Here is a 27,955-nt window from a genome sequence, read left to right as displayed (position 1 = left end):
CTTCTGTGTTTGTGGGGAGAGGAAGTGGTTCTGTAGAAATAAAACACAATTAAAAAAAAACTTAATTGGTAAACAGTTATGGCTTATTTTCTGAGTTGCTTTTAATGATGACTTGTGGGAAGCAATTACTGACTTAGTGGTTTTGATTTATGTTTGTGTTAGAGAACATAGGGTCGTTACCTCCTTGACTAGTTTGCTAATAATGACATTAATGCCAGCTAATAACAATAGCATTTCCTATTAGACAAACTTTCTGTACTGATCCACTTCATTTTAGCCACAAAGCTGCATTTAACAGATTAAGAAACACTGGAAGCAGTAATTTCTTGAAAATCCCAGAGCTTGGGAGTGGCAGAGCTCATGTCACGTGAGCTTGTACTGCTGCCCCAGTGATGGAAAGTGTCGTAGTTCATTGGAGATGCTATGACCATAAACTGGGCTTGGCTTGTGAACTGTGAACATTTATTTGTCAGAGCCTTAGTGGCTAGGAAGTTTAAGAGCAAGGTGACAGTAGATTATATATCGGTGAAGAACCATTTCCCACTGATGGCACATTCTAGCTTTGCCTTCACATGGTGTAAAGGGGAAGTTAGATCTGTGGTTTCTCTTTTATAAGAGCTTTAATCCCCTTCACCTATTTACTGCCCAGAGAACCTACTTGCTCACGTTATCACCTTGGGAATATGGACTTCAACATAGGAGTTTTAGAGGACACAAACATTCACATCACAAGAGGAAGTAGCTAAGTTTTTAAAGCAAAAGAGTCAGTTCCAGGGATTTAGCTCAGTGGCACCATGCATGCCTCATAAGCACAGGGTCCTGAGTTCCATCTCTGGTACACACACAAAAAGTCAGTTCTTATCTGTATTGGAAATGAAAGAGTTACCACAGAGAATGTGTGCCTTGGACATTAAAGAAATAAAAAGCAGTGGATTTCTCCTGATTGCACAGAGCCTCTGTTCTTTGGCTTCTTCTACATGATCATTGTTTCAATTTCTCTCCTGTTGTTAACTATATTTCCCAATAAGGGAAAATTGTAGGTCCAATAAGTGAATTGATCTGCATTTTTCTTGATGCTCATAAGGTTTTAAGATCCTGTATGTAAAAGTACTTTTACAGCTCATTTCAAATGGTACATCGGGCTTCATGTATTCTGGCACTGTTGGTACACATAGGCTGTATGACGTGTGTAGGATGGACAAAATGTGTTATGAGAAGAGGGCAGGAGCAGAGATGGAGTTGGGATGTGGGATGTGCTGAGGCAGGGAAGTTCTTATATTGCCCTTCCTTGTAGTAGCTAATTATGGACTCTCGTTCCTTTACCAGGGGGCAGAGGCGAGAGCATTCATAAAGGGGTTTTGTACTTTGTGGTATCTACTCTACATCCTCACTGAATGCAGGGTTTCTGGGTTTAGGAATCATTTTTTTATCCATAAAGAAATCTTTTATGTAGATTCCTTAACTGGGAAGTTTGCCTCTAAAATAAAATCTGGCTATTTGAACCTCCTGGGACCATGTTCTTGGAAGATGCAGAGTAAGGTAACCAAGTGCAGTTGAGGGAATCAGATGGCTCTTTACTGAGAACAAATCACACACCGCCTTTGTCCCCTCCCTGCCTCCCGGGACGGCACACGGAGGCACATGGGCCACCGCCACAGGAAGGAGTTTGATCGCAAGCGCTAGCAACATCTGCTTCCTTGTGCTTCCTGTGGACCCCGCAGCTGGCGGAGCTAAGAAATGTGAACATTTATCAAAACTGACTTTCACTTCTGAAATCTTCGATTCAGTTCAGTGTCTTTGGTAGAAGAGGAAAGTGTAACATTGTGTGGCTCCGCCGTAGGTTGACAGCATGGCAGTCGCTTTGGGGTCCGCACCCCTGTGTAAACCCCAGGCTTCGCAAGTCTCTTTCCTCTTCCTCCGTCCAGCGCGGGAGGAGTTGCTGCGCACTGCGCCAGACCCCTTGGAGCAAATCTGTTCCCAGAGCGCGGGCACAGTCATGGAACTGGCCTGGGGCCGCAGTGTCCGTCTTCTGCCTGCCTGGGGCTCCAGCCCATACCTGCCAGCCACAGTGCAAAGGGAAGGCCCAGTTGGGTGACTCCCCTAACACACCTGGACCAACCCCACAGGACAGCGGCAGGGCTGCTCAGGCTGTTCAGTTACCCTGATGGTCTGTGGAGGGCGACCCTGCCTCCCCTTCGCTCTGATGGGTCACTCTCTGGAGTGGTGCTCAGGCCAGGGCCGAAAGCAAGCAGAGCCTACGAGGACGGCTTCTGCCACCCTGCCTAGCACCGGCAGGCACAGGGCTCCTTCTCCTGGCCTCTCTCTGCATTAAGGGGCCCCAGCTTCTGTCCTCCTTCCCTGTAGAGCCTGGGCCTGCAGCCTGGGGTCCAGCCTGGGGTCCACCCCGGGGCCTCAAATGCACAGCAACACCAGGGCTGGCCCTGTTGCTTCATGGTTTCTGCTCGTGCAAGTGTCACCAGATGGTCATTTGGGAAGCACAAAGTAATTGAGCTGTGGATTTTATTCCTGGAGGTTAAACCTAGACTTAGAAACCTATTTACATAAACTGTCCATTAATTTACAGTTCATCCTGTGATAACTTCTATGAGAACTTGCAATAACCTTCCACGAATTCAGATAATTAGTGCAGCTAGGCACTTTTGTAGCTCACCCTGGATTTAAGGGCAGTCATACACAAATTATGAAATAGATTTGTAAAACCATCTTGATGATGGTAAATCAGTTTCAGCTGCTCCTCAAGTATAATTCTTTAGGCTGGAGCAGTGTCTTGATCATAAAGTTCCAGGGAAAGGTACCTTTGTAGTTTTTAGTGGAATTAACTTCCATTTCCTAAAAACAAGGAAGGAAGAGCATCTAACAGTAATCATCTTTCACTGTACAGTCACTGTGCTAGTGCCGGTGTGGTTATTTGTAGCTGATCCTGGTCCTGAGTCCCTGCCAACTATAGCCAGCTCACCTGGCCAGCCTTCCCTGCTGGCTCAGGTCTCCCCTGCCCTACTGAGCTTTCCCCACCCAGGTGCCACTTGTGGGGGAGTTAGACCTCTTTGTTGTCCCTGACTCGGGAGGAAAGAGGAAGGACAGAGATACCACGTGAGCTCAGCAGGTGGGCAGTGGGGCGCTCACTGCCAGCAGGCAGAGGAGCCAAGTCCCTGGCTCACCTTGCTTTTATTCACCCAAACCCGGCTTGAGCAATCAAAGTAACAGGAGATCCACCTGCTTCCCAGGATCCGTAGTACTCAGGGGAACACCTGCACCTCAGCTGTCCTAACTCTTCCCTCCTCTGCAATATGCGGTCACCCGGAGGGCAACTTCCTCCTTCATGCTCACAGAGGCGGCCAATTGGGCCTCAGTGCTCCTCCGGTCTCCTACAGTTATAATTCTATATTTATTCTGTCATTCTACAAGAAATATGCATTGTCTGACAATTTCATTTATGCAGAGATGAAGAATGCAGGAAATAACATTGTGGGTTTATAGATGTGAAGTTTTCCCTCAGAGCTTGCCATGGACACGACCCGTGTAACTGCGTGCCAGTCTCTGAGTTTGCCTTTGCCTCCTCGTCTGCTTGCTTACTCTTCCTCCTGAGTGATTCTACTAATAACCTGTCTCACTCGGAAGCAGAAAGCCAGGGGATTGGCACCTAAACCTTCCCTGCCATTCTCCTTGTATTGATTCCTACTCTGCAGGTTCCAGTGGACACTGATGTTGACCTGGGCTTTACGGAAATGGTTTTCCAAGCGCTGGTTTGTGCAGCTGACTTTCAATAGCTTTTGGGAAATTTTACACCACCGAGAGATGAAGCCATGGATAGTATAGGATGCACTGTTCCAAATAATTCAAGAGTGTTTGGAATGCCTGCTATTTTTTTGTTTTTTTGCCATCTCCTTAATATAGTGACTTTATAGATCTTAAAATAAATGTATATCTTTTATTTTGCTGTTACCAAATTGGATATCCATTTTTACTAGATTCTAGTATAGACTAGCATTAATGATGGCCCACTTTTCGTTTAAATTGCCAAAAAAAATATTGATAAAATTCTGTTAGCTTAGAAGATACTAGATTTTTTGTTTTATTTTATGGTCATGGCACTATTTTAATTCTACCCAGAGACTGCTTAGTCTTGCCCCTTGTGGATCATGTTGTTTGAGGGCGTCGTTACAGGCAGTTTGCTATAGAATGGTCTTTCAGAGTAGACCTGTTGCCCCAGGAGTTCTGAGTATGTATGATAGAAGGACAGGAGATCCTATTTTTGCATTTTCGATTTTTTCCTCCCCCAAATCATTTTCTTTTCTCCTTGAATCGTCCTCTTCATTCACAGTAATGAGTTAGGTAAATGAACATTGGGAGGTTCTGGAGACCCAGGGTCTGACCAAGCTCTGTTCCACGCAATTCCCATCAGACTATGGACAGTCTCCGGCTTCATTCCCTAAGCTGATGTCCATGGTCCACGATGCCTCTGAAGTACATCAAGTCTATCTCTTTTCATTAGTGTTAGTTCATCATTGGAACCCATGATGACAAGAGTGTATTTATAGTGTCCTGGTGCCTATTTTCTCTCTTGGCTTTCAAGATAATGGCACCTCAAGTTAGGAATCCATTCCTGATCTGGACACCTTGTAAGCCATTCTCCCTCCTCTTGAGTACGTGTTCCTTTGTATCCTAGGGGCCTGGAATCTCCAGCTGTGAACCTGACTATAGATCTTCCGAGTTTCATGCTAGAGCATGCTTTCCCCTTTCCTGCCCCAGGACATGACCTGTCCACCTTCACCAGCGAACTGTGGCTGTGGCCAGTGATCAGGGTGAAATTCACCACTCTTGCAGCTGAACAGAGGGAGTGTCGTGGTCGAGAAGTTTGAGGGAGGTCTCCTGTCTCTCTGCCTCTCCAGAATGAACCTGTCCTGTGAGTGAGTAGGCTCAACAGTAAGAGTGCTCGTTTTCATACACTGTGGAGTCTTAGCTCCCTTGAAGATAATTCATGATGATACAATTTATGATGCTAGCTGTAGCAGATCTTCATTGAGTTTTGATTTCACTCAAACTTTGGAGTTTTTAAAAATTAAAATGATAAGAATATTATGGAATATTAAATAATTCACAAACAAGTGACATTGATGAAATTTCTTGCTCATACTTTTGGATTGTGCCTCCGGATTTCACCAGGCAGGGATATATTTATTCACTCGTCAGTGGGGGAAGTTAGATTTGAGTGCTCAGAGTATGTATGTATTTGAGTGTACCTGGTACATGCTAAAGGACTATTACTGTAGGAGACACTAGGCCAATAATTCTTGATTGGTAAAATTCCAGAAATGTGCGGAAGATTATTTTTCATAGGCTCTGATATTTTCAGGTCAGCTTTGGTTAAAGGAATTTTGTTTTCCTTGGCTGTCTTAGTCATTACCTTTCTTATGATAAGATCACTTCTTTCAAAGTGTTTTTACCCAGCCAACGAATGGTAGTTTCGAAGTACAGTGTATTGAGGAAATCGTAATGACAAATTAACAGAGGGGGGTCACATCTCCAGGAGTTTTCGAATGTCCCTGCACCCCTCAAGTCCAGTACCTCTTAGGATTCCCTGGCCACAGTGTTCTGTGGGTGACTGGGATTCTCACTGATTTGGCCGTGTAAATAGTCTTACCTGACATCCTTCCCTGTTTGTCCCCAGTTCCCTTTGTAATTTTCTGGTCAAAGGTGTGATAGGAAAGGTTGTGTACTAGGTCATGGGTGAGGGGGAACTGGGATGAACTGGCCCAGGACTAACCTCAGCTGGGATTGTTACTATCTCATTTAGATTTGAGTCCAAATGGCAGAATGAGGTCATCATTGATGGCATTGGACCATTATCAAGGTATGAGAAGTATTCCAGTGTGGCCAAGAAAAATCCCAGAGTGTCTGCTGTATCATAGAGCCTAGAGCCACGTCTCCATGGTCACTGTCTCAAAGGGGGCACTATTTTAAGCTCTTAGCCTGGCATTACCCAGGTTATAGATGATTTCCAAGAGAATCTGAATGAAGATATGTGCACGGTTTAGTGAAAATCAGCCATAGTTTGCTATCTATTATAAATATATTATTTCACTTTGTTATTGTAGAACACAGTGAAGTAGAGACATTTTTTTTTGTTTGCTTTTTTTTTTTTTTTTTTTTATTGGAGATCGAACTCTGGACCTTGAGCTTGCAAAGCAGGTGGCAGCACCATTGACCTAAATCCCTGGCCCTGTTTGTTTTTTTAAAGATAGGATCTCACTGTGTTGTTCGTTTTGGTCTCAGCCCCTGATCCCTAATATATCAGAGAAGAGACCACTACAGTCCTGAGAGCCAGTGAGATTTGCTCAGCCTTCAGGTTAGACTTGGGAAGTATCAAAACCCCAAATTCAAACCCAAGACCACGTGCCTTTGGAGTCATGCTCTCACTCCAGTGACAGATGAGTGCCTAGTGTAACACAGGCTGGGCCATGCAGGAACTACAAAAAGACTTAAGCCACCCACGTTCCAGGAGTATTGCACATCCTCTTCATCCAAATGCTAGGGAGCCTCCAGAATGACTTCACTGGAAGCACTGCATAAATGCATGGCATTATATTAGGCTGGCAGTGGTTTCCTGCCAATATATGAAGTGCTAAGAATCAATAGGAAGAAGTATATGGTTATAAAAAAGAAATGAGCAGAGCCATAGAAAGGCTAATTGAAAGCATAGAATGTTAAGAAACTAGCAGATTTATTTATGCGCCTCTTGGAAGATGCTTCTCTAGCAGTTCTTGGCTGATTTTAATGATTGATGGTGTACCTAAAGTAGCTGAGCTGTTCAGACTAACATCAGATGCTTTATTCAAATCCACGGCTGACAGAAAAATCTTATTTGTACTGCACCTGAAGACAAGTGCCTGTGCTGTGTTGAACATACGGTGTTCATGAGTTAGGAAAGGACAACACATGGGCAGTAGTATGTGACTTCATCCCCATTGCTCAGTAGGCTGCTGGTAGGTTACTGCTAATCCACGAAGGCAGGTTCAGCAGCGGTTCCTCTGGAGGGTGATCAGAAACCGGACAAGGGGTGAACTACATTCCAAGCACTGTAGCTAAGCAATGGAGATGTACAGATACTATAATTTTGTTTTTCAGCAAAATGGATTATTCTTAGATGACTCAGCTCTTAGGTTTATAGGCCAAATGAAGAATTTTATACTAATATTTTCCTCTGTCTCTGTTTCTGTCTTTCCTTTCTTTTGCCATACTGGGAATTGAATGCAGAGTCTTTGTACTGAGCTGCATCTCCAGCTATTTTATTTTTTATTTTGAGACAGGATCTCACTGACTCACTAAGTTTTCCAACTGGGCTCCAACTCTATGCACCACCATGCCCAGCTCTATTATTTATTTTCTCATATAATCTTTTGAATTTATCTTTTTTTGAGGGGTGTATGGGGGTTCAAACTCATCTTCAGGTGCATTACAAATTCAGGACCTTGAAGTTGCAAGGCAGGTGGCGGTGTCATGGAGCTGAATCCCCAGCCCTAATCTTTTGAATTTAATCCAAATTTTTTTCTTGGATGAGTAATCGCAAAAGCAGTGGTGGTGCATCTGTGCCGTGTGTTCCACAGCTGGCCATTTGATATCACTGAAATTTCTATAAGGAGCTTGGGTCTTCGCTGTTGCTGGGAATGGCTGCTGTTCTCAGTGGAGCTCTGGTCTAAAGGCAGCTTAAAAATGAAACGGGTGCTGGCCTGAAGATGTGGGGAGAGGGAAGCTGGAAGAAGGAGTGTCAGGGAAAGGTCCTTAGTTTGCTGTGCTTTATGTTGATGTTTTTCAGAGTGTTGAAAGTTTTCTGGGCGGATTGACCATATCATGAGAAGCTATTAATAGATGTGTTTTTATTCTGTGTCTTGCACTTATGTATTGATGTTATTTTTTTGACAAGTATTGAAATGTAGAATTGATTTAATTAAATGCACAGATGTCATTGAGATAAAACTGTTTTAGACTTTGCTTCTTCTGAACAAATATTCTTAGGTGAAAATTAACCTGTTGTTGAGCAGCTAGTAACTGGTTCTAATAGGAACCATTTTCTGTGATACTTTTTCTCACTGCTATTAGGTGAAATCAAATTATATTGTGTGACTCAGCATACAGAAGTGTCATTGCAATAGTGAGTTTCCTGTTGTTCTCTGCTACCAAAGGCCAGTGACTCAAGGACAAGTTCTTGGGGCCAGGAAAAAAATTATTTGAGAGCTAGTAAAACAAAAGGAGGGAGACTGTTTCCAACAGGGACCTTCTGTCTTAGGAGCTGTGGGCACCAGGTCACATATGTGATTGTGGGGAGGTGTCTGTGATAAGTGGGTACCAGGGTGGTTCCACATTCCAGGATATTAACAGGTTTTGCTGGTCTGCTTTTCTGATACATGGGCTGTCGTTGTCTGTAGGTCACAGGAGGGGTCTGAGAATCTAAGGAAAAGTTACTGCTTAGACATTCTATGCCTTCTGTCTTTTTAGTTCCTTTTCCCAAGAGTAGTCAATTCTGTAGGTAATTAGTATACAAAGGTGTCTTTTCCCTAGAGAACAGGGAAAGACACCGAAAAAGGCTACTTTTCCCCAGTATACTGGTTTAGGTAGGAAAATGCAGGATTTCCCCGGAGGACAAGGGGAGGTTTAAGGTTTGCTGGAGAGCAGTTTTTAACCAATTAGGTGGTCTCAGTCAGAGGTGTCATCTACAGCAGAGCCAGTGGTAGACTAATAATGTGTCCCCCGGCTCTGGGGCTTCCTAAAATTAGTGATTTATTTTTGAAGTCAACTAAGAGCAGGTAAAGCTACAGGGTTTAAAGTTTTCCTTGGTAATATCTTGAAAAAGCTTTCCATTATTATTTCTGGAGATTTAAGTTTTTAGAGAAATTTTGTGACCAATAATTAAAGGGTGTGTAATATTCAGCAAAGGAGAAAACAGGTGTTCTTAACATTTGCTGTGGGAGGGCCGGGGATTTGGCTCAATGGTTCCTCCTCCTGCCTCGCAAGCACAAGGACCCGGGTTCAATCCCCGATACCACCCCCCCCCAAAAAAAAACCCAAAAAACCCCAACATTTGCTATGGGATCATGGGCCTCGTCTTAATTTCGTCACATTGTCAAATTTTAGTGGTCATACTTACATGCTTTTTTATTGGTGCATGTTTGTAGTATGTAGTGTGCACATTGCTTGTGTGGAGTTGGTATGTGTGTACATCTTAATTCCTTTTTCATTTTCTTCTCCATTTGCTTCCCACACCTCTATTTCTTGATCCCTTTCAATCTATCTTCCTACTTCTTATTCTCTTATCTTTTATTTTGCTCTTTATTTATGTTTTGAGTTTGTCATATAAGAGAAACCATGTGATACTTAAGCTTTTGTGTCTAATTTATTCTCATTTAACATTTTGGTCTCAAAGTGCATCCATTTTCCTACAAATGATTCAAGTTCTACCTTTTTATAGTTTTTGGGAATATGTTTGCTTTTCAGAGAGGAGAGAGGAAGAGGAAGAGGTTTTATTTCTGGGGCTGGTGACCTCAGATGTGCTGGCCTCACTTGCTTGGTGTCTTTCTAGTGCAGACTTGGAGGAGTTGTGCATCTGTTTCTTCACCCTGTAGCTCTTGTAAGACTTCATGTTTAAAACTGCAGAAGCACTCATAGTCGAACTATTAATTTTTAACTGTCTTTTTCATTCATGTTTTATTTTTATTTGGGATTACAACAAACCAAAAAGTAAGAGTGTTTTTAGGTAAAAAACTCAGAGAGGAGGCAACATTCTTAGTTATAAATATATAAAGTCAGAGCTGTAAAATAAGATGGGCTATTTCTCTGCAAGAAGAAAGAGGTGCATGTTCTGATCACTTTGAAAGTCTCAGGGCCTTTTCACGCCCCTCTAACTGGAAGCACTGATTTTTTTTCAAAGTGTTTCTAAAACCAAAGATATTTCTTCACATAGGTGGGATCTCATGAATCAACAGGCAAATAAAACTATTTTCAAAAGCCTGGATTTGTTTTTGAAATGAAGTGTACATGTTTCCCAGATCTATATGGAAAATGAAGCAAAGAACTTTGTTTGGTGTAAGAGGTTGAAGAGGCCATCAGCATTTCAGAACTTACGTTCTGTTTCAGAGCTCAGCAAACATGCTGCCTCTTCATCCACAACAGATATTTCCCTCAATTTCCTTTGTACTCCTTTTCTGTTTTTTGATGTTTATAAATAGCAAAAGTTTTAACATTTTCATATGGTCAAATTTATGGATCTTTCATTTGATTTCATTTACTTTTTTCTACTTTTCTGGAGTCGTCATTCCCAACCCCAAATCAGTTGAAAATTACCAACATGTTTTTTTTAAATTTAGAATTCTTTGCAGTCTTTTTTTTTGACATATGACATGAAGTAAAGCTTGCTTCATTTTTCACTGAAATTGATTAACAATTTCTCAACGTTGTTTCTTATCTAAGCTATTCTACAAGTCTATTGGTTTATGAGATTATATATGTGCATATATATTTAAAATTTTATCTGATTCTATTTACTGTCTAATTCTGTTTGCTGTGTTAGTTTCTGTGCCAGTTTTCATTATTGTTGCTTTTAAAATATTCTTTAAAAAATTTTGTAGCTCCTGTCACTTGTTTGATTTTTCAGATGAACTTTACGATCATTTTTACAGAGTTATTCCCCTTACCTCTTTTCTCTGTAGAAATTTCCACTGGGAATTACATGAAACCAATTTAGGTAGAGCTAGCATTTTATACTATTTGGTTTTCCCACTCAAAGGATATCTTTTGGTATTTATTCAGCTTTCAAGGTTTTTCATAAAGTTTTGTAATTTGCTTTACATAGGTCCCTTTATATATCTGTTATTATAAAGAATGTTTCAAAATTATATCTTATAGTTATTGTTGGGATTTAAGGCTACTATTGAATTTTCAAAAATTTAAATTCATTCCTGTTACCAAGCAATTCTATATTCTAACAGTTTGTCAGTCCACTCCCTTGAACTTTCTTTGTGCAAATTGTGTCATGGCCAATAACAATACTTTGGTTTTTTCCTTCTAGTAGATATATTTCATCACTTGGCTAAAGTCTTAAGAAATGGTTAATTACAATGTCGGCTTTTCTAGGAATGGTTTTGTAACTTGCCTAGAGATCACTGGTTACTATGAAGAAAAATTTATGGGAAATGATCATTTTTTTTTGGTAAATGGTCAATGGTATCTTTTCAGTATTTTTGGTCAAGCAATTAGAATTTTAGGGAAAATTGTTATGATAGTAACATTGAAAATTTAAAGCAGATCTTAAAATTATTATAATTTTACCTCTTTATATTTCTGTATGAAAACTTTGTGTTACTGACAAAGTTTTAAAGTAATGCATTCAGCCAGGCATGGTGCTGCACGCCTATAATCTCAGCACTGGGGAGGGTGAAGCAGGAAATTTGCCATGAGTTTGAGGCCAGCCTCGGTTACACATTGAGTTCAAGGTGAACCTGAACTACATGGTATGACCCTGTCTCAAAAACATGACCCTGTCTCAAAAACAAACAAACATTATAGTATTTGCAAAGTGAAATTCAACTTTTATAGAAGATTGGTTTAATAGTCCTATTGTGATAGAGCATAAGGAGGAAGTTCTCTGCTGTGATTGCTGTAAACACACACACACACATTTAGGGCAAATAGAGCTGTTTAACCTTATTTGTCTGTAACAGCTTGGTTCAATTCTAAAACACTGCAAAAGAGGACAGCTTAGGTTTTATGGATAACTAGGGGCAGTATTTCAGGGAAACCAGAATAGCTTAAGTTTGGGTTATGCAACTATAGATGCTTGGTCTAAGGATTTACTCCTGCTGTGGCCTCCATTTTATTTTTCTTTAAGAGTAATAACCAATAATAACAATGCTTGCCTTTCACATCTATTTATTTCAGTAACTTGGGATTTTTGCTGAATCTGCTTTGCTCTTTAATGTTGAGGCCACATTTTGTGACAAGATCTTTTCACCCTGGTAACAAGTAGTCCCCTGAATGTTTTTTCTGATGGCCTCTATAAAATAGCCCAAATGTCCAGGAAGTGTCTTTGGGTATGAGCATGTGTTTCAGGTGATGAGTAAAATGGAGCATTTTTCATTAGTTCTGCTAAGGTCTTTTCCTGGGGAAAGATTAATCCTACTATGTTTTTATTCCTAAGACCTTAGAATCCTTTCCTGTGTTTTCCTCCTTTCCCTTTCATTCCTGTGCTTTTCATGAAAATAACCTATTTGGTTTTAAACAAATTTTCTTAAAATGCAAAGTCAAAATGTTCTGCCTTGACCATTTTTAGCCTAGGTTTTTCCAGTGTTAGGGACTTTACAGAACTGACCTTGTCTTATCCTTATAAGAAAGATGGAAGTGGACAGGAGACGGCGGCATCAGAGCTCTGCGATTCATTCAGTAGAGACTCATGAGGTCACTGGCCGAATGTGCCCTGTGTGTAAAGTCAAGGCTCAGCCCCTGTCCACCCTCCCTGTCTGGGCCATGCTGTGACTGGACATTCAGTGAACATTTAGTGAAGAGGAGCTGCCTGCGTGGGGGGTGGAAGGAAAAAGAGGACACAAAAAGGAGGAAGAAATATTTTTGTCATCTCACTTTCATACGTGCACATTGCTTCCCTTTCATTTGCTTGCTGTGTTGCCAGGGGGAGAGATTTTTGTCCTGTGAAAGAAGCTGTTCTGAGGGGAGCCGAGAGAAGCTTTTCCTGGGAGGGAGTGGGCAGAGTTTGGCTATCTGTTGGAGTGGTGTTTCCACAGCTGAAAGGGCCTGTATGGTGTCCCTTTTTCTTTTCATGTTCCTATCTTGGCATCTTCCACAGTGACTTCACAATTCATTTGCCTTTTTCTTGTGGACTTTCTTACTATTTTCTTGCATGTAACCTTTATCTAGCATTACATTTAAAGTACTCCAGGTAAAGAGTTATTTGAACAGAGACACACTACCTTTAAAAACTAAAAATGCTTCAAGGAAGCTTTCTTCCCTTATCACATCACATCTTTAGACTGACAAAATTTTCAGTAGTGATTATTTCCCCTTTTAAAAATATGTGATGTCGTGGCATACATAATATAGTTGTTTATTTAGAGTATAACTCTTTAGAACACTCTGAGATGACAGAAGAGAAAAAGAGCCCCTAATTGTCCTTTTATTTTCTTTGGAAGTTTGATTTTTCACTATCATGTGCTATTTTATTGAATTATTATGCTCTTTTTTCTATGCTTTACTTTTTGGCACACCCTGTCTTATGAATTGGAGATAGAGTAACCTTGTAGGTGGAATCAGAAATATCGGTTGTGTTTGGGAACCTTCATACTTGTAGTTTTTATTTTCTAAAGCATCTAAAATGAATGGGAAACCATTTGCTCAGTCGTAGTGACTATATACCCTGCTGCCATGCAGTAATTAACACAAACTTAGCAGCTTAACACAACATCCATTGATTGTCTATAGTTGGTGTAGGTGCCTAGCTACAGCTTTGAAAGGGTTTCTCTTCAGGGTCTTACAAGGTGGACATCAGGGTGTGAAATGGGCTGCATTGTATGTAGAACTCAGAATCCTTATTCAGGCTCACAGGAGAGTTGGTGAACTTAATTCTTTTGAATTACAGGCTGGTGACCTTCAGCTCCTAGAGGATTGCTATGGCCCCTTGCCATAGGGCTCTCCTCATCATAGCTTTTTGCTTTTTCAAGGCCAGCATGAGAATCACTGTTGCCTTCAGTTTCTGGGCCTAGAGAAACGTGATCAGTTCAGACCCACTTCCTTTTGCTCTATTCATAGTCAAATGATTAGAGACCTCAGTTGCACCTGCAAAATCCTTTCACCTCTGACATGCAGCGTGACATAGTTGCAGGAGTGATATTCATACTCAAGGGGTGGGGCTTATATAAGGACGTGGTTCCCTGAGCATCCATGTACAATTCTGCCCCTGCAGTGTGTTGGGGAAATAATTGTGAGCTGAAGATATTTAGTAGGTTTTTAAAGAGTCATGCTTGAAACTACACAGAATAAGTAGAATGTGGAAGTATAAGAATGGAAACAGAGACCCCTCAGAAGGCATTGTGATAACTGGGGTGAGAGATGGGGTGTTTCAGATGAGGGTGGTTGTAGAGATAAAGAGGTAGGGATCAAGATATGCTTTGGAAAAAGTTTGCTTATGGATTCAGTAGAGTTTGAGCAGAAGAGGAACCAGCAGTGTTTCTAGGGTTTCTGGGTTTAGCAAAGGAAGACTAAGGCGGGGAACTAGTGCAGAACAGAACCAGGAGCTTCAAGTTGGCTTTGAGAGGTTGGGGTGCTTTCTAGATCCCCACTAGAGATATGGCTGCTAGTTCAAGGAAGAGGAGCACAAGCTACCACTGGGGTTATACACGTGGAGGCCACTGAGGCTCTAGACAGGAGCTATTCTCTTGTTGTGATGGGGAAGACATCCCACTGGAATAAGCATGAGTGAGAACAGAAAGGAGACTTCAGTGCCCGCCGCTTAGGGCAATCTGTGCCAAAAGGGTGGAGAACACAGCATTAGGGCAGTTGCTGAAGATAAGGTGAATCAAGAGAGGAGTTTCTAAGATAGAAAATATTATGGAAATTTGTGTAACTGTGTCAGTGGTCAGCAATAAGGGTTAAATAGCTCTTAGAAAAATAGAGTAGAAAAGTCTACTTCTCCAGACTAAGAGAAAGAAGAAGGTGATAAAAGTTTGTTTTTACCTTTTATTTGTAATCCTTATTGTGAGTTTATGACATTACTGGCTGTACTTATTTAACTAAATCTTTCCATATGAATATAAATTTCAGTCATTCTCTGGCTTTTATGCAGATCTTGGTAATTCTGTTTGTCTTTTCCTGCAGGAAAATTCCATCTTCCTCCTTCTGATTTGCCTTCTGTCTTATAGTTAGGAGTTGGCAAGTGAGGCTGGTGTTGGCATTTACTGCTTATGGCCTGATTTGTTTCCTTATCCACCCCTTGAGTTTTTGTTCATGATTCAAAATTAATTTCCTTGGATTTACAGAAGTTAAAAAAGTAATCAAAAGTGGAATGTGAATGGCCTTCAGCCACGTTTTCTCATGGAGATGGAATGGAAGAATATCTCATCCATCCTTAGGGATCCAGCAATTAAAAGTAGCTTGCAAGTAGACAGAGTGAGAGTCACAAAACCCATAAAGTCCACTTGGAAGAGCCAGCCTTGCAGAAGAAATGTGAGCCATGCCTGTCCCCGAGTACGTGTTTCTAGACCTTGCTCTGCACCAGACACGGTCCTCCACTTTTATTCACTACACATTCCTGAAAAGGAGATAAAAATTTAATGTATAGAAGTTATAGTTTTTCCTGGAGAACTACAAAGGTGTAACATTTCTAATTACAAATGTGCAATTTTATGTCAGACTGTTATGCATTGTATGTATGTTTTTAAAAACATTAAAAATATGTGTAACTGAAAAGTAGAGCATTTTACAAACCAGTCATTTCATAGCTCGAATTTTGCTTCTGTCAGCAGTAGTACAGTCTAATCAGTAAAATAAATTGTCAGTATTGTCATTAGGACGGAGTTATTGGTGGTGATTTTTTTGAGGTAGAACAGAAATACATACAGTACATTTTGATACCGTTTGGCTTTTTCTGTTTTACTTGTAAGGCATTAGCTACATTTATCTCTTGATAATGAGTCTGCAGCAAGCCATGTACCTTGTGGGCAGTCTCACAAACGCCTCTGTATTTGAGTTGATGGAATGTTCCAATGCTGGTTTTCATTTTATATTTTAGTAATTTTTTCCCTACCCCTTCATTTCTTTTCATTGTCTAGATAATCTCTAGACATTGTAATCTTGGTATTTGAGAAATGTTTACTCTTTCTTCTCTCCTTTGCCCTCTGATTTGCTTATGTCCTGTTACTGTTGGTTGACTGAATCACCAAGTTTTTGCCCTTAGTTGTGTCCATTTGTTTCTGGTTGCATTGTTAGCATCAGCACTTATATTTTTTTTCATTTCCACTCATTTTTAAGTAACAAATGTGTATAAATGTGCCCCATGATTCAAATCAGTGTGCAGATAAACCCTGCCTGGCGAAGTAGAACTGCTGATTGCTGCGTGCCACTGTGGTGGGCAGTGGGATATGTTTATTCATCAGTCGGTGTGTGGCAGTCCCAGCTAGGCTTAGGAAGCTCACTGTGAGGACATCCCCTTTTAATGTTAGGCATGCTGTAGAGTTGTGGAGTGTCATAGTTCCTGTGGTCCCATTAGAAACTGAAAGTTAAGTAAGTCTTCTCTGGCTTCACTTCCCTCTTACAAGGTGACCAAGTTGGTCTCTAAGGTGCTTTCCAGTGTACTGTGATTTCTCCTGGGCTGTTCAGATCTCATCACTGAAACTGAGTATTGTTTGAAGGTTTTTAAATTTATCTAAAATTTTCCAACCCAGTTTAGATCAGAAGGTAGAATTTTTGTTTCAGTGTGTACCAGGATATAACATTATGATGTAATTTAAATATATAATCCTAAGTAAGGAAATGGAAGAGAAAAGAAAAATAAGAACCATCAGAAATGACTCAGACAAGTGAAGCATTGGTGGCCTGCAGCTGCTGCAGTGTGGGCAGGTAGCGGGTGGTGGAGAGGAAGGAAGAAGGACACCATCTCTGTGAGGAGCTAGTGTTTCGAGGACCTGAATGGGTACATGCGTTCTGCCCTGCAGGTCCTTATGCCCCTCTGCTTAAGTTGGTGGCATCGGTTTCACCCCTTAAAATTAAAAAAAAAAATGAAACTTGCCTCTCGAGTTCCTTTAAAAGAATAAAAAGTAACTCAGATACAAGGTGCATGCACAGTGGTCCTCCAATGTGGGCCAACCAGCTGCACACCATGCTGTTTGGAAGCGCCCTTTGTTTCTTCACCATGCGCACAGTTCCAGCTGTGCCTCCCTGCCCTCTTTTGAGACCACACTGTGAATTCCGGGTACACGTTCACCCAAACGAGTGCATCTGCTTCAGCTCATCACTGCATTTGATGTGGTGGCTTCAGAGCAGGTAGCTTGTGGATCCAGTTTATCTAAGACCCAAGTCATGATTCAGAAAGGCCACTTGCAGCGTGTCCTGTAGAAAGGCTGGCCACTGTTGTGGGTGATTAGATAATGGCATCAGAGTGGAGTCTTGGTGATTGAAGACTGTGACTTTTTAAGAAGAGAAAGTCCAGAAGACAGCCACACACACACACTTCCTGTCTCTTGCCATGTGATGCCATGCTATCCTGGAACACTGCTGACAAGATACACTTCCTCAGCTTCTCGAACTATGAGCCAAATAAAATTTTCTTCTTTATAAAGTTACTGTATCTCAGATATTTTGTTTTAGTAACACAAAATGAATTGCTAATGCATAGCTTGCTGGAGTTGTTTGATGGGGTGTCACCTTATTCCCAGGTAAATTGAAGTAAGAGAGGCATCTTGATTACAAGGATAGATCAACTCTAGGGCACCTTCAGGTAGCAGTTTACCCACAGCTTCTCGCACACGTGTACAACCAGGTAGGTCCCTGTGCTTTTTGTAGGTAGGAGATTTAGTGGGGAGAGTAATTTCAGCTTATTGTTGGAATTTTGTGTTTGAGAATGAGAGACAATTAAATTCCATAAAGTGGCACAGGAAAGTGGCTTGAACTTTAAGAATGTTCCCTTTCCTTTGTTCTCTCACTTTACCCTGAGATTTTCACATTTATATTAATTATCTCCACAGCTCATATTAGGTTATGCCATAGAATCTGAATTTAAGATAAATGTCAAAATCAGAAAATAGGCTTATAATCTTTCCTAGCAGTTAGAAAAAAAATGTACTTTCTGTTTTTGAATCATTTTGTTCTGTGAAGAGTAGACCTTATTTTTCAAATGCCTCCTCACCAAAATAACTGGAAAAATCTCATTAAAAGACTCCTCGGGGACTCTGGAGCTAGCAGCAGGTCGGAGTGTGATGGGGCTGCAGGCCTCAGACCAGCAGTGATTCCTGAGCCCAGGTGCTCTGTCTTTGTTGTTTTGATATGTAGGACGAGCAGTTGCCTAGAGGTCTCTTCCCTTGCCAGACCCAACGTGCCCATCTGGAAGGCCAAGATACTAGAGCAGATGACGTCCCTTCCAGCTCTGTGATACATGTATGAGGCACCATTCTTGAAAAAGACACTATTTTGTTACTCACTGAGGCCCATGGTATTCATGTGTATAAAATCCACTGTTACTTCCATCTTTGATGGCTCTCTGTCCTGTCTTGGCCTCCGCCTTGGCCTCCGCCTCCTTCTCTGTCTTTATTTCTTTCTCTGCATCATTGGATCCTGTAACTTTTTCATGAAATGCCAGTTTATAAAATGCAGGAAGTAGAGCCGCTGTGTTTTCATCAGGGTGTAAGCCCCATTTTCCTGTGATTTTTGCCCCCATAACCACTTTTATAGAACCCTAGCATTTGAAACTACACATACGGGGTAGGATACATGTGGTTAAGTGTACTGTTGTACTCTTGATCCTATACTGCGCCTGCTTTTTCCACCAATATCTTATTATGAAAATACTCCAGCATACAGAACAAGCTGAAACAATTGTATGGTGAGCCTCCTTATAAGTATCACCTGGGTTCTACAGTTAACATAGTGCTATTCTTGCTTTGCCATTTAATCACATTGTGTGCCCTTTTATGCCCCTACAAATCCATCTGTGTTTTGTGGGAGGGGACAGACATTTCAAAGTCAGACTTCCTCCTAAATATGGGGAAGCATCTAGTGCTCATTATTAGACTGGAAAAAAATCAAAGGGACATAGTCTGAATTACACAGATACACACATTTGTCAGAACTCAATGATGTATTTAATATCAGTGCATTTCATTGGATGGAATATTCACCTTCAAAATAGTTGTATACAGTCTTCAATACCTGCCTGAGGAATGTATTGTGATTGGTTTTCCAGTGAGGATTAGTTTTAGCTCTGCTATTACTTTATGTAGAGAGAATTATGCAGTATATATTCTGTGTGATTGCATGCTTACACAGTATAGCAGATTTCCCTAATGGATGACCAGCGTTTGTGAGAAAATTTTACATTATGTTTATAGTTTCTGATTCATGGGAAGAGCATCATTTCAGTGTATTACTAAATCATGGTTTCCAAGGGTACAGACTGGCCTCCCCAGAGTTCCTGTTTCTTGGGTCTGGAGTGGAGCCCACCCAACAGCTGCTGGTGATGTCAATATTGCTGGCTTTGGAACCATACTTAAAGAACCAGCATTTTATATAGGATTTCTTGTTTTTTATTTATTTGTTTTTTGAGACTTCGCCTTACTATATACAGTTGTCCAGGCTGGCCTTGAACTCACTGTGTAGCCCAGGCTGGCCTCAGACTTGTGACAGTCCTTTTGGCCCAGCCTCCCAAGTGCTAGTATTAAAGATGTGCACCACTGTGTCTGGCCTTCCATAGAATCATTTTAAGTGTTTTATAAATGAAGTTTAAATTTCCTGGGAAAAATGGCTGTGTGAAGCTGTTTTTAGTATATAGTTATTTTTTAAAGTCTTCCTATTTTATTTTGTGTCAGACTTCCTCGACTCCCTCCTATGGTGGGAATTGAGAGCTCACTCATGGTCATGGGGTTCTTTGCTTTTGATTTATTTTCTGTTCCATTCCTGCCAGCCCATGAGAATTGGCTCACAGTTTCCTAACATAGAGGGCTCAACTATTTTTGAATTTTCCATTTTTGAGTTATTCGTTTCTACTTTTATTTTTCCTAGTTTTATGTTGTGCCTTTTATTATTTTAATTTGAAGGTAAAGTTTAATATTTTGATATTATTAATGTTTTTAAGTGCTGTTTTCCCTCAGTATAAATCACAAAATTCTTGCACAAATGCACAAATATATACACACAGACACTCCCCACCCACAGAATGAGAGAATAAAAGATAAAAGATGATATAAATAAACAGATTTCTCTCTGTCGTGTCTCCCAGCCACCTATTTCTCTTCCTTGGAGACAAGAGCTGTTGGCAGCTCTTGATACATCCTCAGTCTGCATTATTCAGTTTCTATATCTGTGAATTTGCCACTCACTAAATTTTGTTTTTACCTAAAATGAATACATGAGGCTCTTCCATTGTCACTTGCGCATTGTCACATGTGCAGGGGCCCCTGGCTTCACAAAGAGTGGCCACCTCTTTCTCCTTGGTGCCGCCGAGTCCCCTAAGGATGGACCGGGACAGTGTGCCTCAGTGTCCTCCACCACCCTACAGTCACCTGTGGCAGCTCCCAAGCCTGCTTTGCTATCATGTTGGTGCCTGTCTCCCAGTCTTGCTGTTCCTCACACTCCTGCTGCTGCGGCCTACCAGAAGAAGAGCTGGAAACCGTACCTCATGTGGAAGACATCAAGGAGGGGTCCGGGCCCATTATCCTCAAACTCCTAGAAGCTGAGACCAACACATCAAGCCCTCCTAGAGATTCCCCAGTTTTAGTTCTACCATTTTTGCCAAGATGTGGCAGCTACCTCGATGGCAGGCCTGTCTCCCAGTGTTCTGTAGAATTGCCTCCACAATGGCTGCAACTACCCTGAAGGCCCTTCTTCTGCCCTGACCACAGCAGACTTGAATTTGAACTCTGCAGAACTGAATTTTCACCAATCAGCAGATTCATATCAGAAGCTTGGTTTAGATCAGTTTGGACCAGTTGGTAGGCTCAAATTCAGACCAATCAGTAGTCTAGAGTTTGGACCAGTCACGGGTCTGCTGCTGCTACATAAATAGCAGCCCGCCCCCCCAGTTGGTGTAGGAGAGGTTTCTGTATTCTCTGTGCTGCGGCACCACTTTGTCTAAATAAAGCCTCTTTCTGGTGATTCTATAAACCTATTTATTTCTCGGGTATCATGGGCTTGGAAGGTCCTGTAAATCTACTCCAGCAACAGGCAGTTGTGACCTATGGCATCTGGGAGCCACTGGCAGAGCTGCACTTTTCCGATTCATGATTTTGTGATTTCTATCTGAATTGAGCAAAGAAATCCTCGACTAATTGGCAAGTCACCTGATGGGGGAATTCTCAGTTTAGGGTGAATAAGGCATTCTGCCTTCACATGTGTTTAGTCTCACATTTCATACATTCTTGTGCTCTTTTATCCAATTTTTTTTTAGTACATGTTTGCAGCACACAAAGATTGCATTCCTCATAGGAAGTTGGTACATGGGCCGAACATGTCTTTTTTCATCTCCTTCATCTCTCTTTTTTTAAATTTATTTTTATTTTTATTTTTTTTAGTACTGGGGATTGAACTCGGGTTCTTGCCCTTGCAAGGCAGGCCACTGAACTGCTGAGCTAAATCCCGGCGTCCCCTTCATCTCTTAGTCTCTTTCCCATTTACAAAAGATCTGTCTCCCTATTTCCTATTATATATCTTTATTTATATTTTTGGCTTTCTCATATAAGGGAAACTGCAATATTTAAGCTTGTGTGTCTGATTTATTTCACTTAACATGATGTCAGGGTGCATCCACTTTCCTACAAATGACTCGTTTATTATTATTTGAGGCAGAGTAGTACCTCGTGGTGTATAATACATTTTCTTTATCCAGTCATCTACTGATGAACATGGGGTTTGTTTCCAAGGTTTAGCTAGTATGAATTGTGCTGCAGTAAGCATGGGTATGTGTGCATCACGATAATACCATGACTGACTCTTCTGGGGAGAGACCCAGAAGAAGTATAGCTAGGTGAAATGGAATTTCTATTTTTAGTGCTTTTGAGAAATCTTCGTACTGTTTTCCATAGTGTCTGTAGTTTATATTCTGTTTAAATTGGCCCATAGATGTAGGGCTGCAGTGTGGTGTGGAGTCCCCAAGCACAGGAAGGCTGTGAAGTGCCAACAGAAACACAGGTGTCAGAAGTTCATTCGGCCTAATAATGCTGTTCGTCATGATTCAGTCTCAGTGCGTTAGTAGTATATGCTAAATAAAACGTATTCAAACACAATCACATAAGACAAGGTTATGTACTGATCAACTGGCAAAAGTGCCCACTCTTTCCTACGAAACTAATCCTGTATTTCCTCTATCGGCATTGCTTTAGAATTTGCTAATTCAGTACTTACAGCTACTTTGAAGAACATAACTTCAAGAAGTAATGAGAATGTATTGTATATGTATTATTTCCCTATACCTTGCAATTTTAGTTCCATGCTTTCATGTATTAGCAAAGATGTCTGAAGTTATAAAGAAGTACAGTACGTCCCTGACTTATGAATGGGTTATGTTCTGGGAGATTTGTAAGTTGGATTCATTTGCAATCCAATAAAGTAAGTCTCAAGTACACCTGTGAAAGTTTGTAAGTTGCAGACTTACTGTGTAGCCATCCTCCCCTTAGGGCCAGAGTTTGGCAGAGAGCACAGAACTGTGTGCTGGGGCTGACTGGGGTTGACTGATGTGAAGGGGTTCTGACCTGAGGGCTGAAATTCTGTTCTCCCATCTTGCTAATCTGTTCAGAATATAATTTACCTTGCATACACCAAACTTCTTAGAGTTACAAATTTAAAGAGTGTTGTTTGATTTTCGGCTTTGTCAGTGGCTTGCTAAATGACCTGAGCTTTACTTTTCCAACCACTTTATCATTGGATCTGCTATCGAGAATGAATGGAGCTTTGGAAGTTCACCTGTGAGTTTAATGGATGGTATCTTTGCTCAGCTAAGTAGTGATTTGCAAATATATAACCTTAAATGTTCATAACTGTTTTACCCCTTTTGACTTAGAAAAGCGTTCCTTTTTGAGGACAAAAGCATTGCCGTTGTTGGCAGGTATCTTAAGAGCTACTAATTAGCACAATTAACTGGTGAGTTCAGTGCATGTGTTACGTATCTTGGATGATGTGTGAATAAGAAACAGGTTAGGAGGAAGGGGAGCTGGCTGAGTTCTTCCTGGGCAGAATATGAGGGACAAACATGGGTTTTGTAGAGATAAAGCTGTCTGAAATTGGGAGTCATGTCCATAGGGAGATGTGTTTCAGCTTGGAAGGACATTTCACAGAGAGCTTGCTGGGATTGTGTCCACTGTAGAAAGCGGGGTTTTGTGGTATTGGTTAGGAGTGAGGCAGTGGAAATAGTTGGGTGGACAGGAGCCAGGGAGGCGTCATAACCTGACACAGCCGGGTCCGACCTTTCTGCCATGGACAAGACTGCGAATAAATTGTGTGCCTTTCATTGTGTTGTTTTTAAGGATTAAATGAAAGGGTTAAAGAACAAGAAAAAAACGAAAAGGCTCCTAGAGAAGATAATGTTACATTATTACCCATTTGTAGGTGGGAACTATTTTAGAATTTAGTAATTACCGGCCTGAGGACTGGCAAAGCCTTTGTATACTGTGATTTCTTTCTTCCATTATAGTAAAGACTCCAGGGTTTTATGGGTATATTTGGAAAATCTTAGATAAAATCAGTTTATATAGAACACTTTAAAGAAAAGAAATTTTAACTTGGAGGCTATTTTTCTGGATAAGAGTAATATTTCTAATTGCTTAAAATAGTTTTTAATATGCAGCTAGTGAGTTGATTTAAAACAATTTTTAATTTTACTTGCTATTACCATTGTGCTTGCTAAATTATTTCAGGGTTAAAAACCTTATTATTTTTTATTAGTGGGATGTTTTTATTTTAAAACATGTGTATGTATATTAGTGACATATTAAAATTATTTTAGATGCTGTATTTCATGAATAGTTACATTGTCTTTCCCCAAATTTTAACTATAGAGAGCTACTGTTCAGCTAGTACTTTTTGTTAAAAACAAAATTACTAGTAGTAGGTTGATTTAATTAGCACTTTTGATGTCTTGCTTAACTTTCTTGAGATGCTAGAGAACCTGAGGGGTGATTTTAGTATTTTTAATTTGTAGAGTATGCATATATACTATATTTCTTTCATGTTCTCTATTGAGAAGAATTTTTTTCCTCTGGCATATTTAGGAGAAGAGTCATACTAATGGATATTCATAACATGAACTTAGTTTTTTTGTTGTTGTCATTTTTTGAGGTAGGGTCTTTCTTGTTTCAGGCTGGCCTTGAACCCTCAAACTTGAAATCCTCCTTCCACAGCTTCCCAGAGTGTGGGATTATGGGCAGGTGCCACCATATCTGGTTTAACATGAATTTAATTTTGTGTAATGATACTTTTTAGAATGAAAGGTAGTGGAAGAGTGATTGGGAATACTTAAGTTCCAAATATGGTGATGTTTTTGGACACTTATTAATAAATCTGTAATTTTATGTCTTTGGTCTGTAGCCATTCTCTCATGTATTTCTTTAATTATAGATTTTAATCTTTTGACTTAGTGGTAGCAAAACTGATTTCTCTTGGAACTGAGTACTGTGGTTTGTGTTCAAAAGAACTTTTGAAAAATCTTTTTTCTTTTCTTTTTGCATCCATCACAAGATACTTTTCTCATAAGCATTCCTCTATTCTTGAATAAGTTTTCAGTGTGACAGTATATTCAGTTCTCTAATTATTGAGAACATAATTGCAAAGAATTATGTTGATATTCATTTCTCAACTGAATTACAGGGATGAAAAGACTTTTTTAAACGGGAACATGGTATGGTATATTCAGCTAATAGTTGTGTTAAAAGTTGTTTCTCCCACTATGTTTTATTCCCTTAGACTTAATTTTTTTAAAAAAAGACATTATGTGAGCAAAAGGGAGCTATTTTAGAAGATTCCAGCGTCAGGGGGTTTTCCCAGTGCTCTGATCCGTATGTCCTGGCACTGCCTTTCATGAGGCTTGCCTGCTCTGTGCAGCTGCCAAGTTCATGCATAATCATCCTGACAAATGGCATATTCATTAATACTGGAATGGGCCTTTGCCAACTGGTAGAAGCCTTGTGCCCCAGGCAACAAACCCAATGCCAATTTCTTGTTGTTGCCTGTAAACCATGGCTTAAGTACATTGTTGAGACCAGAGATGGGTAAAGAAATTACCAGTTGAGCTAAAGATTACTTACACATGCATTTATGTATGCAGTCCAAGTGCACTTGAGAATGGTAAAGGGCTGCAGGTATTTCTGAGTTGTTGCCCTTCTTATATGCTGGAAACGAGTTTCCCGTGCTGGCAACTCATCTTTGGTCACCTACATGCCCTGGAATCAACCAGAAAAACACAATGTGACGAATTGTTAGATAAAAGAGTTTTCACTTCATATTCTTCAAGGCTGTTGAAATTCCCAGAGTGGAAGGAAGATCATTGCTATTCAGAACTTGCAGTTATTCCTAGGAATTGGGTACAATGAATTCTGTGGAAAATAATAACTGAGTCTACATGGGCAGAACTCAAGGAAAGGGTATGGATTGCTGTCAGTACAGTTGGTATCCAGAAGTTCTTCCAGAGATTACACGCAGATACATGTTAACGCCTTCCAAACACATTGTCTTTCTGGTCTGATATTGTTTAAGTGGTCCCACTTTGCAAACTGTTATTTCTTGAAATCACTGGGAACAATTGGATGAACCCCATGGTATGAATGGTATGAGAGGCATTCATTCGTTCATTAGTGTGTTCATAGAACAAGCAATTCTGTATGCCTGATCATGTACAGAGACAATAAAATGACTCTTGCCCTCAGATAGTCTTTTTCTAGTGGAGATATGTTCACATTCATAGGTAATTCCTTCCTGGGTCAGCTGACATGAGAAGTATGAATATCTTAAATATGCAACTAATTTTATTGTTTTCAGTCAAGCCAGCAGAAAGTAAGTTTACCTGTTGCTTAGTCAGTTCGAGATTTTGTAGACCCCACATATTCTGACTTCTGCATGTCCAAGTTGGCCTCTTGGTGATCTTATTCTGTGTACAGTGCACAGGGCTACTCCCAGTAGCCCTACTTGAAGATTCTCCAAGATAGATGTCGAGAAATCAGTGTGTGGTCTCATCACACATGACCTTTTTATCTTTTACAGGCTCCCTCTCAGAAAGAAGCTCTGATCAGGGTAACCAGGAATAGGAGCTGGGCATGTGCAGTTTAATCTTTATCCTATTTGACCAAGTTTCAACTCTGCTGTTGGCTTCTCTTACTCCTTTGCTTCCAGTAATGAAAGCATTCTGTAGCCTGTTCTTGTCAGTTCCTCTAAAAATAAAAAATAGTATTGTTTCTCCTGAATTGAGCACATGCTCCTTCTACATTTTTCTCTTATATTCTTTTGATTAATGTTGCCTATCACTTCGATACTATTTTGCCTCATAATTAAAATTCAAATAGACCAGTTTACATCTTTGTTGATACATCAGAATTAAAGAAAAAGTGCCTCAACACAGGTGATAAGTGTGAAATGTGACATGTTGCAAGAAGAGTTCTAGAGGAAGCAGGACAGGTCATTTGGGTTGGGCTCCTGAGGACTCTGTATTTAACATTGGGAGTTGTGAAGTATTTTCCAGCAAGGTAGTGAAATGTTCACATGTATGTTTTGGAAGAGCCTCCTGGTTGCCCAGTGTGAGATGGAAATGAGGGTAGAAAAGCTGAGGGAAGAAGCCACATAAGGGGCAAAAGCTGAGAATCTGTCTGCAATTCTAAAATAAAACAAAAAACAAAAAGGCTATAAACAAAGTTTTCTTTTTTCATAAATGTAGGCCCAAACTTACTTGGTTTTGGCAACTGAACTGATTGGTCCTACGAATTGTTTTCAGTTCTCATAGTGGTCATACTATTGTTATTTTTGTTGTGTGTTGTATGTGATTTCAAATATAATTACACTATCAAAATGTAAAAAAAGACACAACCTGTGGATAACAGCCAAAACGAGGACTAGAAAGATGTTATCATTAGTACAGAAATAGTTTTTAAAACATTTATGTGTAAAAGCACATAAGAAAGTAATAAAGTAACATGTCTTGAAATCAGCAGTCTCCTCCTTGTGGACGCCACAGGATAATCAAGTGTTCTGGAGGGGCAGACCTGTCACAGGAAATGGAGGGAAGGGACCTGGTGATGCCCTGTCTCCTGTGGGGAAGGGGTCAAGAAGATCAAAGGGTATTCATAGGCTGGGAGTCTGGGGCTGGGAGGGTTGATGACCTCAGACGCCAAGGCTGCAGACAGCTGGCTCTGTGCTCATGGACTGCAGGGTCCCCCAGAGGGGAAGGCCTGAGTCTCCAGAGTAGGCTGTGGCATGGTACCTGGGCTGTCATGGCTCCTGCGCAGGTCGGACAGGCTCATGGACAGCTAGGAAAGACTGTCGGGCTGGTCCATGTTCATATTCCTCCTCCTAGAGCAGGATTCCCCTCAGCACAGGTTCTGCTCAAGGGCCCGGGCCTGGGCACGAAGGACCGGGTCACTTCATTTGTGGTCATCGGCCAGAAGGCAGATGGCCTGGACTCTGGGTCCGGCCTCCTTGTCTTGGGCTCGGGAACCTCGAACCAGAGCGGCCCGTCGAACTTCCTCTTTCCTTTCGTGCACTGGGCGAGGGCTTGCAGGACCGTCTCCTTGGAGCAGGGGTCTGGGCGCTCCTCAGAGGGAGGGCACTGGTACAAGGTCCCTGGGCCCACAGGGGCCTTCACCTGCACTCGCACGAGGTTCTGCAGCCCTGGGTCCCTGGCTGCCCACAGCCTGCGCTTCTTGTCATTGAGGCCAGCATAGGAAAGCTCGGGTCTGAGGAGCAGCCCGGAGGGCAGCCTGCCGGGAGCGGGGCTCCTGGCCAGGGCAGCCAAGGCCCTCTGGGCCCCGGCGTCATCCCAGCCTGCCTGCACTGGGTGTAGATCAGGAAGCTCGGGCGTGGGCCTCTGATGCCCGCCCTGCTGGGCCTTGGGTTCGCCCAGGTTCCCCCTCAGGTTCCTGCTCAGGTAAAGGCCCATGAAGGCTGAGGTGCCCGCGGGGATGCGGAGGAGGTGAAGGGCACAGGCTGAGCTCAGAGGCTAACTGTGACTGCTGACCGTTGACTTGGAACGAAACCAAAG

At 41.2% G+C, this 27,955-nt stretch overlaps 2 protein-coding genes across 8 annotated transcripts in view; one reads left to right on the top strand and one right to left on the bottom strand.

The window, feature by feature from the left end:
- Positions 1–27,955, top strand: part of Fars2 (phenylalanyl-tRNA synthetase 2, mitochondrial) — a 445,419-nt gene that overhangs the window by 67,242 nt on the left and 350,222 nt on the right. The window lies entirely within an intron of this gene.
- Positions 1–27,955, bottom strand: LOC104861389 (POM121-like protein 12). 3 transcript variants are annotated; one of them, XM_033761936.1, is made up of 3 exons: positions 27,179–27,955; positions 25,017–25,151; positions 1–30 (listed from the first exon to the last, which is right to left on the bottom strand). In XM_033761936.1, the coding sequence occupies exon 1, from the start codon at positions 27,851–27,853 to the stop codon at positions 27,254–27,256; it is 600 nt and encodes a 199-aa protein (XP_033617827.1). In that variant the 5' UTR covers positions 27,854–27,955; the 3' UTR covers positions 1–30; positions 25,017–25,151; positions 27,179–27,253. The 3 variants fall into 3 exon arrangements, with proteins under 3 accessions (XP_033617827.1, XP_010621101.1, XP_010621100.1); XM_010622799.1 differs by lacking the exon at positions 1–30 and adding an exon at positions 14,797–15,325; XM_010622798.3 differs by lacking the exons at positions 1–30; positions 25,017–25,151 and adding an exon at positions 26,719–26,960.

Source organism: Fukomys damarensis, unplaced genomic scaffold, assembly GCF_012274545.1.
Source record: "Fukomys damarensis isolate Sample0158 unplaced genomic scaffold, DMR_v1.0_HiC HiC_scaffold_10, whole genome shotgun sequence".
NCBI classification, from domain to species: Eukaryota; Metazoa; Chordata; class Mammalia; order Rodentia; family Bathyergidae; genus Fukomys; species Fukomys damarensis.
The sequence above is the reverse complement of the archived record's forward strand: the minus strand, read 5'-3'. Positions and strand labels throughout refer to the sequence as shown.

Bases quoted from the DNA above. Each gene is read 5' to 3' on its own strand.
- LOC104861389 (XM_033761936.1), bottom strand. From the start codon at position 27,853: ATGGGCCTTTACCTGAGCAGGAACCTGAGGGGGAACCTGGGCGAACCC.